The sequence below is a fragment of the Rhincodon typus genome, chromosome 5, assembly GCF_021869965.1.
Source record: "Rhincodon typus isolate 14 chromosome 5, sRhiTyp1.1, whole genome shotgun sequence".
In the NCBI taxonomy this organism is placed as follows: Eukaryota; Metazoa; Chordata; class Chondrichthyes; order Orectolobiformes; family Rhincodontidae; genus Rhincodon; species Rhincodon typus.
Window position 1 is genome coordinate 110,871,805 of NC_063336.1, and position 10,512 is coordinate 110,882,316.

The window sequence follows — 10,512 nt, forward strand, 5'->3', positions numbered from 1 at the left end:
CTGATTTACAGCATCCGCAGTTCTTTCGGTTTTTCTATGGGGAGAAAGCTGAGTTAATGTTTTAGACCAAGTGACCCTTCTTCACTAGCTAGAGAAAAGTGGTGCATAAGAGGCTCCTTCAGAACTCATCATCGAGTTCAATAATTTTAAGGCCTGAATGCCCTCTTCTATGTCTTTTCCTTGCCCAACCCCCCCACCCCAGGCTGTCACTTGACATGGGCTGCTTTCAGCACAGCAAACCCGTTTTCACCAACAGTGGTCCCTATTATCAGCTTTTCTTTTTCCCTTGGCTTACCACTATCCATTCCTTTGCCTGCCTAACTGTCATTCTCCCTCCCTCTGTGCTCTGCTCCACCTGTTTCCTAGTCCTGCGCTTCTCTCCACCTTCAGTATATATGCCACCTTTTACCTACCTACCATCAGTTCTGCAGAAATGTCACTGGAATCAAAGCATTAACTCAATTTTCTCCCTACAGATGCTGCTGGACCTGCTGAGTTCCTCCAACAATTTCTAATTTCATTTGATTTCCAGCATCCCCAGTTCTTTTTTTTTAAATACCCTGTACTTTCTCTCATCCTTGGAACTATTCTGGTATTTCTCTTCTCAGTTGTGGTTGAGCAATATTTTTAAAATACTTGTCCTGTTTTCTTCTGTATTTTATCCGTTTGCGATTAAAGCCTTGTTAACTACTTTCTCAATCTGCCCTTCCAGCTTCAATAATGTGTGAATGTTTGCCCTTGGATCTCTGTTCCTCTTGAGAATCTGCAGCCCTCTTTATATTGTGCCTGTTCTACCAATGGTCACACTTCAGTGCATTAATGATCACTTGTTTTCTGATTTCAGATTCGTTTGCCTCCAGAAGTAAATCGTATCTTGTATATAAGAAATTTGCCGTACAAAATAACAGCAGAAGAAATGTACGATATATTTGGGAAATATGGACCAATCCGACAAATCAGAGTGTAAGTACCGTACTGTAGTGTTTCAGGTTAGTTTTACTCTAGGCTGAGACCGATTTTTAATCAGCAAGCATTTGAGGAAAGGGCAGGAAAATGCTGAGGATTATAGATCAACCACAATCTCAGATTGATAGAGTGGGCTCGATGGGCCAAATGGTCTACTTTTGCTCATGTCTTACAATGTTATACCTCCTAATGATCTGTATAATGAGTGGCAAATATGTGATTAGGTGAGCGAGGGATGACAGAAGTGGACGTAACCATTCAGTGTCCTGAATTGCATACTCTGTTTGCCCTGGAGATTCTTCAGCATGGTGATGTTTACGAGTCATAGGTTTGGCTACTGAGCAGCAGAGAAAATGGTCCCAAACTGAGGTTCAGTTAAACAAATCTTTAAGTGCCTTTATACCGAAAGATGGATTTAAAGCTGGCAATGCCAGGTGTGGCTCAGTTAATAGCACCTTTTGTTTCTGAGTTAGAAGTACGTGGGTTAAAGTATCAGTCCAGACTTGCACATAAAATTTAGACTAAGACTTCAGTGCCACCAAGGAAGAAAAGCATTGTTGGAGGTAAAGCCTTTCTAATCGCTTGATACGTTAAGCAGAAACTGGGAAGCTCCCTTGAGAGATAGCAAAAGATCTCGGAGGATGTCAAAGGAGTGTGCAGGAATTTTCCTGGTGACCTGGCCAGTATCGTCTATCAATGCTACTAAATTATTTGACCACCATCGCTGTTTGTACAGTTTTAATGTGCACAAATTAAATGTTGCTTTTCCTACATTGTACAGTCAGTACACTTTAAAGGTGCACCATTAGCTGTGAAATGCTCTGTAATATCCTGAACTCGTGAAAGCTATATAAATGCGGAGCTTTGTTTTCAAAGTTAATATTACAGGTCTTGCTGTACAAATGTGGGGTGTGGATTTAAGGTGAACAGTCCTCTCCCAAAGTGTTAGAATATTTGTGTATCAGCTTACATCTTCTGTACGGTGTTTTCCTGGCAAGGTCTGCATTTGCTGCTTATCTGTAATGTCCCTTGAGAAAGAAGTCATAAGCTGCCCTCTTGAATAACTGCAGTTCCACCTGGTGTAGGTGGAACTACAGTTTCATTAGGAAGAGATTTCTAGGAGGTTGACATTGCAAGGATGGTAACATAGTTCCAAGTCAGGGTGGTGTGGTCTTGTGCTGTGCAGTTAAGTGTTCCCTTGAATCTGTCCTTGCCCTTTCGGGTTGTAGAGGTTGAGATGTCATGCATCTGATTTTTATATTAACATTTTAAAGGCTGAATAATCTTGCTGTTTTCAGGTTAATTGGATGTTTATTTGTCCCGTTTTTGCCATACAATATTTTCTGTGACACTCCTGGAATAAGTACAATTGGTAACTGTGCTTGAACAGCAAATTGACTGTTATATTTGAGGTCTGAAAAGATATATTGTGAATATTTGAATGCATTTGAAAACAAGAAAAACGGTAAACTAGGGTAACTTGTATTTATGAGATAGTAGGAACTGCCGATGCTGGAGAATCAGAGATAACAAAGTGTAGAGCTGGATGAAGACAGCAGGTCAAGCAGCATCAGAGAAGCAGAAGGGTTTCTGAAGAAGGGTTTCGACGGAAACGTCAGCTTTCCTACTCCTCTGATGCTGCTTGGCCTGCTGTGTTCATCCAGCTCTACACCTTGTTAACTTGTGTTTATGTCCTCTTCATGTTGAAGTATGTTTTAAAGGCAGAAGTGCATACGAAACTGAAATTGGAAAAGGGATGAATCGGACATCATTGAAGAGATTTTGAGAACAGGGAGTTTGAGGTAGTAAAACAGAATAATTTTGGGGAAGAATTCATGGGGCTTAAACTTAATTATTGAAGGTGGTAACGTGGAGGGAATAGAAAGCGGTTACGAATCCAGAAATGGAATCAGTTGGCAAGAAGGCCATAGAATATGACTTGGATAAGTTGACGGCAATAATCAAAGGATTTGAAGGCCTGTCGTTTGACAGCCAGTTGAGGTTGGCAAGGATTAATATGGTTCCACTGAAGTAGAGATATTGGTTGAAACATAACTTGCAAATTGTTTTCTTATTTCTTACTAGAGTTAAGGGCCTTTTTTTAACCAGTAAGGGTATCAAGAGTTATGGGGAAAAGGCAGGAAAATTGAGTTGAGGATTATCAGGTCTGCCATGATCTCACTAAATGGTAAAGTAGAAGTGACAGGCTGAATGGCTGACTTCAACTCCTGTGTTTTTATGTTTCTGAAGTCCTTGTTAGTTTGGTCCTGGATGTGCAGCTATTTTAAAGCCAAACAACCTTCGTAAAATTTAATTGTACAGGAGATGCGCTGTTGCTAAAGCTCAATAATGATAAAAGCTGCTAAAGATGAAAACCAAATTTATTCTTTAAAACCAAAGTTTTATGTGAATGAAGACACTAAGCTGCTCATTGTGAAGCAAAACTGTCATTTAATTTACGAAATGAAAGCTTTTGAGAAGTTTCAAAGAGCTTTACAGTCAATTTGTACTGTTGAAGCACAGTTACAATAATAATGTAAGACATGATAGCCAATTTGCACACAGCCATGTTCAACAAATGTGGTGCCTAATCTGTTTGTCATGTTTCTTCAGGGGTAAATATTGGCCAGAAAGCAGAGAGGGGCTCTCTGCTACTACTAACAATAGTGGAACTTTGCCTGTAATTGAATAGGGCAGAAATATTCTTTATTCTGCTGGTTAGTGCCAGCTTTAACATGATTAAGTCATGAAGAAATACAGCTTTGTTAAGGATGAGATATGGATTGCCTCATTAATTGAATAATAGAATGCATTTCTCAAACCATCTTCAGAATTTATTGAAGTCTGTTAATGTGAGCCAAGTACAGTCAAATTTTTAATTTGTGCTGAGCTGAGACTCATGGTTCATAGTGCCTTTTTGATGGGTTAAGTATCTAGTTGCCCTAGATTGACCAGAGCTGTTTTAAATCAGATCAATCATTTGACATTTGTCTTGGACCTGGGGTGCCTGAGAATAAGTTTAGTTATTTATATTCCATTTTAGGCTTGAATCACCATGTAATTAGAAATTAAAGGCATTGTGAGTTGAAATTTTAAAATTTTGGATTTAATCTTAAATTTTTAAAGGCAACATGATTTTTTTAAAAGACTTGGAAGTTTCTGAAATGGATACTTGTGGTTTTTGTGAGATTTCAATCCTTTTAGTATGATGTGTTCATAATTCATCTCTGGCAAGCTGAACTTGGCCTTGTTGCTTAGGCTGGAATACTGTTCTGCATAGATGAGTGCTGGCCATTTGCCCTGCCTTGTTGCTAGATTAAAACAGATTCCATTGCTTCCATCTTATCCTCATTGCGCTGACCATCGTTTTATTCAAACAGTTCTACAATATTTTATTAAATACAGTACATTCTTTTTGTTAATGTGTAACACCTCTGTCAAATGTTTACTTATCATATTAGCACTGATTTTCCCACCCAGGAGGAAGTCTTTAATTATTTATCCTGCCAAATTTCTTCAATGTTAAACACCTGTACTAATGCTTTCGGTGTCCCAGCTCCAGTAGAAACATCCACTCTCTTTCACAGCTTCTTGTCTCCGGTGTCATGCTGACAAATCTCCACACTGCTTTGTTGTGTTCGTTCTTTCTTTATTGAGACTTGCAAAATTGCATGCAATTTTTGGCTAAGCCATTGCTTTACACCAGAATGGTTATTTGTGATTTTTGTGCAAGGGAAGTCAAAAATGAGATTTGTCAGATTTAACCTTTTCCTCCCAGTTTGGGAATGGAATGGTTTTTGCTTCCCCGCCCCTGCTACCGATGCATGGGTTTATATCAACCAAGTACTGAACACCACATCTAAATGCAAACTAAAGTTGCCTGTACCATAAACCAACTTCTGAAGAATGTCCTTTTCTTGACCAGGACAAAAATATCTTCACGGTAAAACTAAGTGGAGTGGACATATCAGTATATTTCTACTGGGAACTGGCTTAACAATTCTGAAGTTCATTTCAGCCAGGATTCTGATGTCTGATAAATAAGGCTACATTCCATTCATAGAATCCCTACAGTGTGAAAGCAGGCCATTGGCCCATGTCCGCACTGACCGTCCAAAGAGCATCCCAACCTAACTCCCTCCCCTACCCTATCCCCATAACCCTGCATTTTCTGTGACTAATCCACCTAACCTACACATCCGTTGACACTCTGGGCAATTTAGCATTGCCAGTCCACCTAAGTTGCACATCTTTGGACTGTTCCTTATTCTGTACCATCAACACTATATTGCCCCACTGCACATCCCTGGACAGTGGGAGGAAACCAGAGCACCCAGAAGAAATCCATGCAGGCACAGGGAGAATGTGCACATAGACAGTCACCCAAAGGTGCAGACAAGCCCAGGTGGCTGGTGCTGGGAGGCAGCAGTGCTAACCACTGAGCCACCATGCCACCCATTAATCTGGTTCACATTACAAACTAGCATTGAGAAGTTGACTGTGTTGCTGACACATTGCTTGCTCATAAGCTTGTTCACTAAATGGTAGATTTTTCCTTTTACATTTGAAAAATAAGTACTTGAGAGAAATTTACAAACAATGTTGCACATTGTTTAATTGCTCCAAATGTGGAATGAAAATGTTGTATATAGAGATATAAGAATTAGAGTAGCTAATGACCTTTTTAATACATTCTACTATCTGACTAATGTGTATCTTAATGCGATCTACCTGCCCTGGTTCACTAACCATGAAAACTCTTGCCTAACAAACATCTCTAACATCAAATTTTCAATTTCATGCAGTCACAATGCTTTTCTGGGGGAGAATGTTCCAGATTGTACTCCTTTGTGGGGAAAAAAATGTCAGATTTTGCAAATTACTGGAATAAGTGAAACTTATAAAAATCTGTAGTGTTAACCACCACAAATTTGCAGAACCTTAATTCTGTAAACTTTGTATTACAGAGGAAATACACCTGAGACGAGAGGAACTGCATATGTAGTGTATGAAGATATTTTTGATGCCAAGAATGCTTGTGACCACTTATCTGGGTTCAATGTGTGCAATAGATACCTTGTAGTTTTGTACTACAATGCAAACAGGGTAAGCTTTGTTACTTTCCTCTTCATTATTGAAGTTTTACGATGAATCTTGATTTATATAAGTAATGCTGGAAATGTACATTGAAAAAATATACATGTCTTTTGATGCTTAAAAATCCAAGGCTCTTCACAAAACAGTGAAAAATAAGCACACCAAATCAGAATAGGTATGGGTTATAAGCTGTTATAAGCTGGTGAGACAGGTTTTGACAATGTTCCAAAGAGTCTGATATGGCATAGTGCTCTGCAGTGGATGATAAAAGTGGGTAGGGGGAAGGAGGCATAGAGATTGCTGGAATTCAAAATAAACTGCATGCATGGGAATATACAAAGTTAGAGAAATGTAGAGCTGCTCTGGAGCAAAGATTTTAGGGCTTTAACCTTTTAATTCTTGGGAGAAATCTTACTGGCATTTGTTGTCCATCTCTAACTGCCCTGAAACTGGTTTACTTGACTATTTAAGAGGGCAATTAAGAGTCAACAACATTGCTGTGTACATGTAGGTGAGGAACACAGCTTTCTGACTTCAAAGGTTTTTATAATGGAGTTTCAAGATCATATTACTAAGACTAACCAAATTTTTGATTGGAATTTGATTTCCATCAGCTGCCATGATAGGATATGAACATGTCCCCTGTGCATTAGCCTGGGTTTCTTGATTACTAGTCCAGTGACATTGACACTATACCACGTCTGCCCTGAATATTTAGAATGGAAGACAGGAAACATGTTCAGAACTTGGGAGAGATTGGATATGTTTTGCTGAACTTTGGACAATTTGGAATTTCTAAGAATGAAATGAGAAGCACATCAGCGTTGTTGTGTCTGGAAGTGATTGTACTTTGTATAAGAGATTCAGAGAGAGGAATTGAGATAGGTGCCATAGTTTGTTGTCAATCCACTTGAGTTTTGGGCTACACCTCCAGACCACAATCAATGCATACTCTGAGGAAGTGTAATGTCACTGCCAGCAACTTCTGGATTTCTGTGTTATTCTGCACATGTGCAGACACTTGCTGGATGTTTCAATGGAATAATGATGGTGAATGCTGATGGTTTTGTAGTCTTAACTGCTGTAAAACTCATGACACCATTGTTGGGAGCAGTTCTAAGTATTCGGTTTAATTGATTCTTGGATCAACAGTTGATCATTAGAGTTTGCTACAATGGCCGATCTGTCTAAATGAAACATCTTAAGTTTGTTACACTTGGGAAACCTTGGTCCTTTAAATTCTTTGTGGTATTCCTTTGTGGTTAATGATCTGTGAATCCTTAACACGAATGGAACTTCATTTTCCATTGATATAGTTGCGTATTTGTAAATCATTATCTTAATTTGGCTATTTTTGTGACTCCCATTGCTAAAAAACTATTTGCCTCTTTATACAGGCTTTCCAAAAAATGGATACAAAGAAAAAGGAAGAGCAACTTAAAATTCTGAAGGAAAAATATGGAATCAACACTGAAACAAAATGAACCATTGGGTTTTTGTTTTTTTAAAACTTTTGCATTGTAAATACTATTGAAAGGACTTTTGAAGATTTCATATAATTTAGCAATTTGGATAAATCTCACCAGATTATTTTGTAGTTTTAAGAAAACCATTTACTTCGAATAATAGTCAGTCGTTGTTTGAAACAGTACTTCCATTTATTTTGACTTTATGTAACTTGTTTGCCTGATTTAAAGCATAGCATAATTAAGCTTGCATACAAATGGTGTTTATATTCGCAAATATTTTTAATGGGACTGCACACTAGTTACCATGGTGATTCAAGTATTATTTCTGTCAAATGTACACTCTTGTATTCCTAACAATTATTTGTGTACATTAAACTGTAAAATGCTTTTACATTAGTCATTATTGATATGCTTTCTGTTGGTAAGTGTGAAGTTATTGTTCTAGTGTAAGCCTGTTGACACCAGTGAATTAGGTACCTAGAGCATTGGGTGATGGCCTGTTTTGGGTTGTTCGATGAAAAATTGCCACCTAATGTTCTTTATCCTGACCTTCCCTGCTTTGTTATACTCCCGCAAACTCGCACCTCCAAACATTAAATTTAAAGGTTCTCGTAATTAAGTGGTAGCCATTAATAAAGTTTTTAAATGTTGCAGTCTTTATACAGGTTAAATGTTTCATCAAATTACATTATTTAGAAGAATAAAAAAGACATATTTTCCAGTTCAATCGGGCAGTTGGAGATTTTGATAAAGTAAGCTTTGAATTTTGCGAGTGCTGCTGCTTTAGAAACAAATAATTCAGTGAACATGCATAATTTCTATTAATATGCTTCATTTAGCTGGTTTTTTGTTATTCCAAAACACACTGTATGCGAGAAGAAACATGAAATAAATCACACCCAGTCAAGGTTTTAACCTTTTAAATGCTTCCTTCCAAACTTTAATTTTTAATTGGTAAGATGGATCATTTCTGTGGACATGATAAATAGTATTCACAATACAGGGGAGTTAAAGATAAATGCATTGCAAGATACATTTCAAAGCACCTAGCATATTGCAAGAACACTGGGATTTACGTGTCTGATGCTCTGGAAGAATTTATAAGCTGATTCCCAGCATCACAATTCTTTTCCAAAAATAATGTTGTAGTATGCTTAGAAATATTTGGAATAGGCAGTCCAATCCATCCCTGAAGATGCTATTTAATGATTAACATGAACGGTGACTAGCAATGGATAACCTTGGTTCAATCCTTTTATTTTTGATAGATCTAAGTGTGATGTAATTTCTGCTTTGAAACCGCTTGCAGCAAGAAAATTGCAAAGCTTCCAGTTTCAAGAGGCTGAATTAAAATGTCAAGTTTTATAAGCCTACTCTGACTCCACCAAACTGTTCAAAATGTAATTTCTCAGGTGATGTCTGTGATGAAGAATTGGAAAACTCATGAAAATTGATGAAAGCAGTGCGAATGGAGTTTCTCCTATTCTTAATGTTCTGCAGTCTCCTATAAAGCCAAAAGTGTCCCATGCATTCCCTGAGAATGGCTGGTTATTCAATAGGCCACTAAATGAAATGCTTCCAGTAAAACCTGAATCGTAGGTATCTTTGATAGTAGGAACTGCAGATGCTGGAGAATCCGAGACAACAAGGTGCAGGCTGGATGAACACAGCAGGCCAAGCAGCATCATAGGAGCAGAGAGGCTGACGTTTCGGGCCTAGACCCTTCTTCAGAAAAGGGATTGGAGCGGAGGGCTACACGTTCTGCGGGGGAGAGGTTGGAGTGGGTGAGAGGGGTGGAGAGGTTGAGGCGATTGATGTCTCGACGGCAGTTGGAGATGAAGAGGTCAAGGGAGGGTAGGAGGCCTTGGGGTGGTGTCCAGGAGGAGGGGGTGTGTTGGAAGCGGGAGAAGGGATCAGTAGAGGGAGGGTTAGGTTCACGGTTAAAGAAGTAAGCGTGGAGGCGGAGGCGGCGGAAAAACTGCTCTATGTCCAAGCGTGAGTGGTATTCATTGATCTGTGGGTGGAGGGGGATAAAGGTGAGCCCTTTACTGAGGACTGACCGTTCGTCCTCAGTAAGGGGTAGGTCTGGGGGGATGGTGAAGACTCGGCAGGGCTGGGTGCTGCTGTCTCCTCTGGAGCTGCTGGCTGTGGAGGCTGTGGGCGGAGTTGCGTCCGCGTTGGTGATGGGCGGACCGGCGTCGGAGGTAGGAGGAGCGGGGTAGGCGGCGGCAGTAGCGGTGAGGGTGGTCGCGACTTCAGTGTCGGTGGCAACGGCAGCGATGGTGTTTGCTGTCCCGGAAGTGGGGAACCTGGCAGTGGCGGATGTGACGTCATCTGTGGGTTCTCCGATAGTGGCCTCATGGCCAATGGCGGCGGACCCATTGTGGGGAAGGTCCTGGGTACGGCTGGGGATTTGGGGGGTGGAGGAAGCCCGTTTTGGGTGGTAGGCACCAGTAAGTTTACTGTACTTACGGTTTTTAGTGTCCAATAAAGCTGAGTAGAATTGGGAGTTCAGGTTGTGGATCCTACGTAGAATAAAAAACAGGAGAGGTCCTTTGCAGGTCTGGGAGAGGGAGGCTCTGAGCTGGGGTAGGCTTGATTGTAGTGCCTGGAGATGCCGGCGCATTGCTGCAAGTGTGTGTTTCAGGAGTCGCAGGGAGAAACGCTTCTGAAGGATCTCAACACCATGAGTGTAGATATTATCACGGTTGGGGCCAAATTGGGAAGGCTTGAATGTGGATTGTAGTCCATTGGGGATGATCTGGTTCCCGTAGGCAGGTGCTAAGGAAGGTGATGTGGCTGTAGTACCTGGTTTGCTTCAGGACGTGGTCGAGCAGTTTCAGGGCCGAAGAGATTACGAGAGAGTTGCAGTGGGAGAGAGATCCCTTGAGGTTTGTCCGGAGGGAGGAGGGTAACTTCTTCAGGTTAGGCATCCTTAGAAGAGGCTTTGCAGTGGGGTTAAAATTGAATCAGAGATAGT

General features: G+C 40.3%; 2 protein-coding genes across 2 annotated transcripts in view; one reads left to right on the forward strand and one right to left on the reverse strand.

The window, feature by feature from the left end:
* Nucleotides 1-7,919, forward strand: part of sf3b6 (splicing factor 3b, subunit 6) — an 8,307-nt gene extending 388 nt beyond the window's left edge. Inside the window, exons 2-4 of the mRNA XM_020518865.2 lie at nt 845-963; nt 5,934-6,072; nt 7,461-7,919. Coding sequence (XP_020374454.1) covers nt 845-963; nt 5,934-6,072; nt 7,461-7,547 — 345 coding nt within the window. The 3' untranslated portion in view covers nt 7,548-7,919. The remainder of the gene's footprint in view (nt 1-844; nt 964-5,933; nt 6,073-7,460) is intronic.
* Nucleotides 1-10,512, reverse strand: part of fkbp1b (FKBP prolyl isomerase 1B) — a 249,948-nt gene that overhangs the window by 56,439 nt on the left and 182,997 nt on the right. The gene's annotated exons all lie outside the window — the stretch shown is intronic.